At 44.7% G+C, this 8,846-nt stretch overlaps 1 protein-coding gene across 3 annotated transcripts in view; it reads left to right on the forward strand.

Annotated features, from left to right (window-relative positions):
- Nucleotides 1–8,693, forward strand: part of LOC116685736 (neurofilament medium polypeptide) — a 15,216-nt gene extending 6,523 nt beyond the window's left edge. For all 3 annotated transcript variants that reach the window (XM_032510647.1, XM_032510646.1, XM_032510648.1), the window contains 2 exons: nucleotides 1,396–1,926; nucleotides 8,237–8,693. In XM_032510647.1, the coding sequence (XP_032366538.1) occupies nucleotides 1,396–1,926; nucleotides 8,237–8,259 (554 nt within the window). In that variant the 3' untranslated portion in view covers nucleotides 8,260–8,693. The remainder of the gene's footprint in view (nucleotides 1–1,395; nucleotides 1,927–8,236) is intronic.
- The last annotated feature ends 153 nt before the right edge of the window (nucleotides 8,694–8,846 follow it).

Below are 8,846 nucleotides of genomic sequence, written 5' to 3' on the forward strand. Positions count from 1 at the left end.
ACGCTCCCTTATAGTTGGGGGAAGTATTTCCCATAATGCATTGCCTTTAATAGATGCATTATGGCTGAAGGAAGTTTTTGTGGTGATCCGAGTGTGTCTATGTTTAATAAACTCCAGCAGTGGAGCCAGGCCACAAAGTACATTATAAATTAAACACAATGAGGAAAATGTACAATAATTATCAAAACTTAATAAGATATATTTCTTAGGATTTCGGAGGTAGTCGATGAGAATCTTACTCACACAGAAGCTTTAACCGTTAGGCAAGGCACGCTTATCTGTAGAGCACATTTCAGCAACAGGGCAATTCAAAGTGCTTTACACAAAATCAGTTAAACAGATAAAACACAAGTACAAACAGTTAAAAATCATAAGCATTAAAACCGTAAAACCTGAATAGACAGTAAAACAATAGAAAAATAAAACACAAGATAAAATTTACAGGTGCAGCATAAATGTAAGAAAAGCATTGCAATTTAAAGAACGGCAGCATCAAAAAGAAAGGCTTCAGCCTTGATTTAAAAGAACTGAGAGTAGCAGCGGATCTCCAGGTTTCTGGGAGTTTATTCCCGATTGAAGCAAGAAACTGAAAAGCTGCTTTCACCCGGTTTAGTTTCGACTCTGGGGACAGAAAGTAGACCTGTTCCCAGGTGACCGAGAGTCTGGGGGGTCTGGTGTATAGCAGACACGTCCCAGATGACCTGAGAGGTCTGGGGGTCATAGTGTGTTAGTAGACCTGTCCCAGAGACCTGAGAGTCTGTGGGGTCTGGGTATACATTCGAGATGTATTTTGGACCTAAACCGTTAAGGGATTTATAAATAGCAGAGTCTTTGAAAACAATCCGTTGAGAACCCGGAATCAGTGTCAAGATTCAGAACTGGAGTGGATGTGGATCATCATCTTGTCTTAGTGAGGACGTGAGCGATGTATCCAGTTCTTCGGTCTTAGTGAGGACTGGCAGGGAGTGATCCAGTCCTCTTGGTTCTTACTGAGGACCGAGACAGCAGCGTTCGAATCAGCTGCAGCTGTCTGAATTTGATTTTTTAGGGAGCCTTAAAGACCCCGTTACAGTTCTCAAATCTACTGAAGATAAAGGCGTGGACAAGTTTTTCCAAATCCTGTTGACACATACGTCCTTTAACCCTTGATATATTCTTAAGCCGATCTAGCGCTGCCTTTCGTGTCTATTTTCGACACTACACATTCACACTTTTTCTTTAAAGTGTTACCCTTCGAGTCTGTCTTTCTCTGTATAAAACCCCTAACCTAACCCACTTGAGACTACCTTCACACTAATTAGTCCATGTTAGTGCTGCCTTTCGTGTCTGTCTTTCTCTGTCTTTCTCTGTATAAAACCCTAACCCTAAACTGTTAAACTGTCTTATCCTGTGCAGGTGAGGATGGAGCAGCAGAGGAGGGCAAAGACGCAAAGGCAGCCAAGGCCAAGCGCTCCCATTTTGGCCGCGCCGTTTCTCTGAAGAACTTCATCCTGCGAAAGGGCAAGTCCACCAGCGTGGACATGGGTGAGGGCGCCAAGGAGGAGGAAGAGGAGGAGGAGGGGGCCGCCGCGGAGGGAGGTGAGGCCGGAGACGCAGCCAAGGAAGGGACGGCCGACGGCGACGCCAACGACAAAGACGCCACGGAGGCCGAGAAGACGCCAGCGGCGCCGGAGGCCGGGGGGGACGCGGCGGCCAAGGTGGAGGCGGAGAAGACGCCGGCCGACGCCCCGGTGACCAACGGGGAGAACGGCTGCTCCAACGGCACGGGGGACGAGAACGCCACACACAATCACCAGGACGACGGGGACGAGGACGCCGGCAAGACAACGGGCGGCGGCAGCCCCGTGAAGAAGGGCAAGGAATCGGGGGGGGCCAAAGAGGAGGCCAACGCCAAGATCATCAACACCACGGCGGCTGTGAACAGCGGTGAGTTAGAGCACGCCGACCGGGACTCTGACGGAGACTCTGAAGGAGACACTAACAGACGACAGCGACACGCACCAGCACTAACAAACCATAGCAAACAAACCAAAAGCAGCGGCCCAGAACCTGAGCTAGCGTTAGCCGTTAGCAGGGAGGAGGAGGGGGAAGGGGAAGGGGGGGAGGTGGAGGAGGCAGGGGGGGCAGAGTTATCTCCACAAAATGGAGGTTGTGACGATGGTGCAGAGAGGGAGGAGGAGGAGGAGGAGGAGGAGGAGATGAGGAAGAGGGATCTTCGAGATGCAGCGGTGGCCATTGTTCAGAACGTGATGTCAGCAGCGACGGACCAATTAGAGAGGGAGCTGTCCTTCGACAACGGTCTGAACGGGTGTTACGACACCGACATTCGATACTAATAACACAAACACACGTAATGATATTAACCCTCATGTTGTCCTCGGGTCAAATTGCCCCGTTTTCCTATATTAAATGTTCTTTTTAATTCCCCAAAATAATATGATTGATTCCACCCAACGCTCTTTGCGAAGTACACATCTCTACTTTCATTAATTTTGGGTCTTATTCTATTTTATAGCATTGTAAAACAAATGGAAGTGTTGTTGAAATAGTATTGAGTAAAAGTTGACATATTCCAGTCTGTGATTATCATCAACATCCATTCCTTTAATTTTAGTCTAAATAATTCCTAATTTCTGCTTTTCTAACTCAAACATTAGGGATAATTTCCTATGAATGAGGTTTATTGACCATAAATTCCAAAAATAACTGTAAAACTAAAGTTAATAAGTTAGTGTTGCGTAGTGTTGAAAACGTCAAAAAAAGTGACAAACGTCAAAAGTGTTGAAAAAAGGGACAAAAATTTAAAACGTCAATGAAAAGCGTCAACAAAAAGTGTTGGTTGACACTAAAACTATAACTAAAATAAGCGTATTTCCTAAGATGATGACACTGTACACACATATATATATATATAGGCATGTCAACTTTCCTGCGTGATTGCATGAGGAAAATCTATTTCTTGCTAAATCCCTTTAAAGAAATTGCAGTGTGGCTGTTGAATAAGTCTTTGTGCACCTGTAAAAAAAACAGCAAGTATAGATAGAAGAAAGGAGAGATGGAGAGAGAGAGAGAGAGAGAGAGAGAGAGAGAGAGAGAGAGAGAGAGAGAGAGACCCATTTCATTTAGTGACCGCTACTTTCAGTGCAACGTCATGTTCATGTACAGCCAGACAACTAAACCGGTTTAACCCTCCTGTTGTCCTCGGGTCAAATTTGACCCCTTTAGAAAATGTCTATATCTGAAATATGAGGTTTCTTTTAACCAACATACCACACAAAAATGGATTGGATTCCTTACAACGCTCTTTGCAAATACAATGGATCTCTTTCATTCCTCTGATCTTAACTATTAGTCAAAATAACTCATAATTTCTGCTTTTTAACTGAAATATTCGGTACAATTCTATATAAATGAGGGTTATTGACCATTAATTCCAAAAAGTACTGTAAACTAGTGTTAGTAAGGTGGTGTTAGTGAAAATAAAAAAATAAAAAAAGTCTGAAAAAGGCACAAAAATGTCATATTTATGTCCGTTTTTATAACCTAGGTGGACAACACAAGGGTTAAAAGGACTCAGGTGGTGTGTGTGGATTCCCAGAGCAGCTACAGTTGGAGGCTGACTGTTCATGAACTTATAAAAAAAAATAGATATCACACTAACTGCGACATGGCTGAGCCTGTCACAGTGCAAGCTAACTGCAGCCCCAATGAAACAGTCCCTTAAGAGGAGATTTAGCAGCAACGTGGTTAAGTCTTTGCTTTTTTCCCCGTCTTCCGTGACCTGCAGACATAAATGGATTCAATCCAGATGTGAAGAGTAGGGCTTATCAACAGATTCTCACTCCCATCTCATAAAATATGGACGCTTGACGTTGTTATTGACACTAAAAATCTCCTTTAGCATCATCTTAACATGCTGGGTCGGTACTGTTGGCTTCACTTTTGACGCAGTTAGGTTAAGGAAAAGGCCGTGGGTGGGTGGGATGACATGTGGAAAGAATGGGACAGTTGGGTTTAGGAGAAGAAGAACGGGACAGTTGGGTTTAGGTGAAGAAGAAGAATGGGACAGTTGGGTTTAGGAGAAGAAGAACGGGACAGTTGGGTTTAGGTGAAGAAGAAGAATGGGACAGTTGGGTTTAGGAGAAGAAGAACGGGACAGTTGGGTTTAGGTGAAGAAGAAAGAATGGGACAGTTGGGTTTAGGTGAAGAAGAAGAAGGCACGTTGGGTTTTGGAGAAGAGAACGGGACAGTTGGATTTAGGTTGAAGAGAACGGGACAGTTGGGTTTAGGTGAAGAAGAAAGGGACAGTTGGGTTTAGGAGAGAGAACGGGACAGTGGGTTAGGTGAAGAAGAATGGGACAGTTGGGTTAGGTGAAGAAGAACGGGACAGTTGGGTTTAGGTGAAGAAGAACGGGCAGGGGGTGGAGAAGAACGGGGACAGTTGGGTTTAGAGAGAAGAACGGGACAGTTGGGTTTAGGAGGGAAGAAAGGGACAGTTGGGGTTAGGAGAAGAAGAACGGGGACAGTGGGTTTAGGAGAAGAAGAAGAAGGGACAGGTGGGTTTAGGAGAAGAAGACAGGGACGTTGGTTAGGAGAAGAGACGGGACAGTTGGGTTTAGGAGAGAAGAAGACGGGACAGTTGGGTTAGGGAGAAGAAGAAGAACGGACAGTTGGGTAGGAGAGAGAGAAGAAGAACGGGACAGTTGGGTTAGGAGAGAGAAGAACGGGACAGTTGGGTTAGGAGAGAAGAGGGACAGTTGGTTTAAGAGGAAGAGGAGTGGGTTTAGGTGAAGAAGAACGGGACAGTTGGGTTAGGGACAGAAAGAACGGGACAGTTGGGTTAGGAGAAGAAGAACGGGACAGTTGGGTTTGGTGAAGAAGAATGGGACAGTTGGGTTTAGGGAAGAAGAAGACGGGCCAGTTGGATTTAGGTGAAGAAGAAGGGGACAGTTGGGTTTAGAGAGGAAGAACGGGACAGTTGGGGTTTAGAGAAGAAGGAACGGGACAGTTGGGTTTAGGTGGAAGAAGAACGGGGGAACAGTGTGGGTTAGGAGAAGAGAACGGGACAGTTGGGTTTAGGAGAAGAGAAGAACGGGACGTTGGGTTAGGAGCAGAAGAACGGACAGTTGGGTTTAGGAGAAGAAGAACGGACAGTTGGGTTTAGGAGAAGGAAGAAGACGGGACAGTTGGGTTAGGAGAAGAAGAGAACGGGACAGTTGGGTGTAGGAGAAGAAGAAGAACGGGACAGTTGGGTTTAGGAGAAGAAGAACGGGACAGTTGGGTTAGGGAGCAGAAGACGGGACAGGGGTTTAGGAGAAGAAGAAGATGGGACAGTTGGGTTTAGTGAGAAGGAACGGACAGTCGGTTTAGTGAGAAGAATGGGACAGTTGGATTTAGGAGAAGAAGAACGGGACAGTGGGGTTTAGGTGAAGAAGAATGGGACCGGGGTTAGGAGAAGAGAACGGGTACGTTGGGTTAGGAAAGAAGAACGGGACGTGTGGGTTTGGTGAAGAAGAAGGACAGTTGGGTTAGGAGAAGAAGAAGGGCAGTGGGTTAGGAGAAGACAGAAGAAAAACGGGACAGTGGGTTTAGGAGAGAGCCGAGGGACAGTTGGGTTTAGGAGAAGAGAGACGGGACAGTGGGTAGGAGAGAAGAAGAGGGAAGTTGGGTTTAGGAGACGAAGAACGGGACCGTTGGGTTTAGGAGAAGAAGAACGGGACGTTGGGTTTCGGAGAAGAAGAACGGGACGTTGGGTTTAGAGGAACAAGAGAAGGGACAGTTGGGTTAGGGAAGAAGAAGAACGGGACAGTTGGGTTTAGGAGAAGAAGAAGAACGGGACAGTTGGGTTTAGGAAAACAATGCGACGGTTGGGTTTAGGAGACGTGACATGCGGGACATACTACTCGCTACCGTAGTCGCTCTTAGTGCCACGTCATCTTCAACCCCGTGTAGTTGCAGCTCTGTACAAACACGCTGAAGGGCGCTTCTTCAGCGTGAAAAAGCTCCAAATTGTACCAATACCAAAACCGTGACTCCAACACCACTTCCTGAACTATACTTATTTGATACCAATTCCATGAAATTTTGTCATTTTCATTTTTTAAATCCAAAGAAATTACATTAGGGAAAAAATCTTTGCAATTACCTTTCAGTTTCGACTACGTGAGCCCCGTCTGGTCTCTGGGTAACTTTAAGACAGCCAATCAAAAACCCTATCAGATCTTGGTAGAAGCATGCTGCGGGAAGACTAACTCGCTGATGAGATGTAATCCTAAGGTATTGAACATAAGACATTGAAAGACGAGCCATTTTTTTAATACTCAATACTTTAAAGGCAAATCCGTCGGTGCCTAAAAAGTGTAGAATACGGTACCCAGCCCCAGTGAGGAGAGACAAAGATGGAGAGATAAAGTTACTTAATGTCCCGGACATTTAAAGTTATATTTTTTTGTACGTGTGAGCAGGGGTCTTCAACATCTTTTAGACCAGCGACCCCTAAACTGAAAGTCAGATAGAGGAGGGACCCCCTGCCGCACATATACAGTATATATATGGAGTATATACAGTATATATATGTGTGTATATGTATGTATATATGTATGTGTATGTGCTGCATGTATAAATGTATGTGTACGTCTGTGTGTATATATACAGTAGATATATATACATGTGTGTATGTATATAAGTATGTGTATGTATATATATACAGTATGTGTGTATATATATATAATATATGTATATGTGTGTGGATATTTGGATGTTATTTATGCATCAAGTTTTAATGTTAAGTATCTGTCTGTGGCGCCGGTGTAGCTCATCTGGTAGAGCGCACGCCTATATAAGGAGGCTCAGTCCTCAATGCAGCGGGCCGGGGTTTGACTCCGACCCGCGTCCCTTAGCTGCATGTCATTCCCCCTTCTCTCCCCTCTCACGTCTGGCTTTCTTATCAAATAAAGGTCTAAAAATGCCCCCAAAAAACGTGGAAAGCACAGTGACTCCTTTATAACTGTATGGCTACCATAGCGGCTAGCTTACCTACAGTAAGCTTATCTTCAATGTGTAATTATTTTTTTCCCAAATAGGCCAATTTGTCTTTGCTAATAAAATTGTGCATTCATATTAATGTACAGTAACATCATTTGGCAGCCCCCCTTTACTACACTGAGGACCCCCCTGTGTGTCCAGGACCCCCTGTTGAAGATCTCTGCTCTAAAGGCCCTCTAAAGACTCACTCCTCGTTCAAATCGTTTTACACGTTCCCACCCGGGAGCCAAAAGCTCAAAGCTGCCAGACACCGAGCGTGAGGAGGTGAAGCGCCTGTGAACCAGAAGGCGCTCCATTATTTATCAGTCCCAGCCTCCTCCTCTCCATTCAAGTGCAGTTTTAGGGCTTTGAGTCCAGCTTGGTGTCGCTTTGATCTCACACAGACCAACAGATGTTTGTGGAGAGCAGCGCGGCTCCTGCTGCGACCGCCGTGCCGTTCACTCAAAGCCTCTTCATCTCGAAGGGCAAACACTGAACGCTGTTTAACACCTCGGGCCTCCGTGTTTTGGCCTCCATCCTCCACCCTCCACCCTCCAGCGGATTGGCTGCTACAGCTCCAGATAGTTAGCTCTCTGTTTTGCTGTGGAGGAGTTTAGCAGACATCAATAGAGTTGAGTCCATCAACGGATTAGCGGGCAGAATCAAAGTGTCACAGAGCCTCTACAACAAGCCAGATTAACTAGCCTTCTCTCTCTCTGTCTGTCTGTCTCTCTGCTGTCTCCCTCTCGCTGGGGTGGGGTTGGATGGTCAGGTTTTTAGATTTTAGGGAAACACCGTGAGCACAAAGGATGGTCTAAACATAAAAGACAAAAGAAGAGAAGGCACAAATGTACAGAAACAGGACAGAAAGAGAAATGAGAGACAGACAGGCAAAAAGACAGAATGTACATCTTCCTTTTGGTTATGATGTTATGCTGATGATCGTCTATTATAATGTGACAACTTTGTCATATTTTCCTCATGAAGTTGTTGTGTTGTTTCCTTTGTGTACGTCCTTAAACAACTCAAACTAACCCAACACTAGAGAGTCGAACATCTGCACTAAACCACTCAACACACATGCAACATTTAACCCTTTTTATATGACTGTTTATTATTATTATTATTATTATTATTATTATTATTATTATCCTTTTTATCCAAGACCTATTTTTTAATACATTTTTCAATCTCTTCTGTTATCATTTACCAGACAAAAAGGCGGGAAACGTGTGAGGCCCACACAAAGAGGATTAGAACTGCCTGGGATTCGCTGAGCAAGGAGCCCTGAGCCCCGCCCCCCTTCCCTAAATCCTCCTCCCACCCTCCTGCCTCCCTCCTCTACTCCCGTCATCCCTCCTTCCTTCCGAATAAACGGAGTAATCACGTGTTAAGAGAACACCATGGTGAGAAAAAGAGATTGAAATGAGAGAGTTTGAGAGAATGAGAAAGATGCAATTCATGTAGATGAGAAGTGAAAAATAAGACTTACTCAGAAAGCAATAATTCAAAGCCCTTCTTTTCCATCCATCATCCATCCATCCTTACATCCATCCCCTCCGTCCAGTTACATACATACATGCATACACACATGTACATCCAGTGTTTTAATTATTTCTTTGCTTGTCTGTGAGATTTTATATTGTCTACGAGAGAAAAGAAATGTAAAAGAAAAAAAAAGAAATTAAAATCGAGACATTCCATTTTCCTCTTTCGCCGCCCTATTTCCTCCTCGTCACGCTACTTAACCGCTCTTCTCTGTCTCTACCGTCTCCTGATTGGTGGATAAAAAAAAAAAAAAGACTTAGTTTTATATTGACGGC

This window comes from Etheostoma spectabile, unplaced genomic scaffold, assembly GCF_008692095.1.
Source record: "Etheostoma spectabile isolate EspeVRDwgs_2016 unplaced genomic scaffold, UIUC_Espe_1.0 scaffold172, whole genome shotgun sequence".
NCBI classification, from domain to species: domain Eukaryota; kingdom Metazoa; phylum Chordata; class Actinopteri; order Perciformes; family Percidae; genus Etheostoma; species Etheostoma spectabile.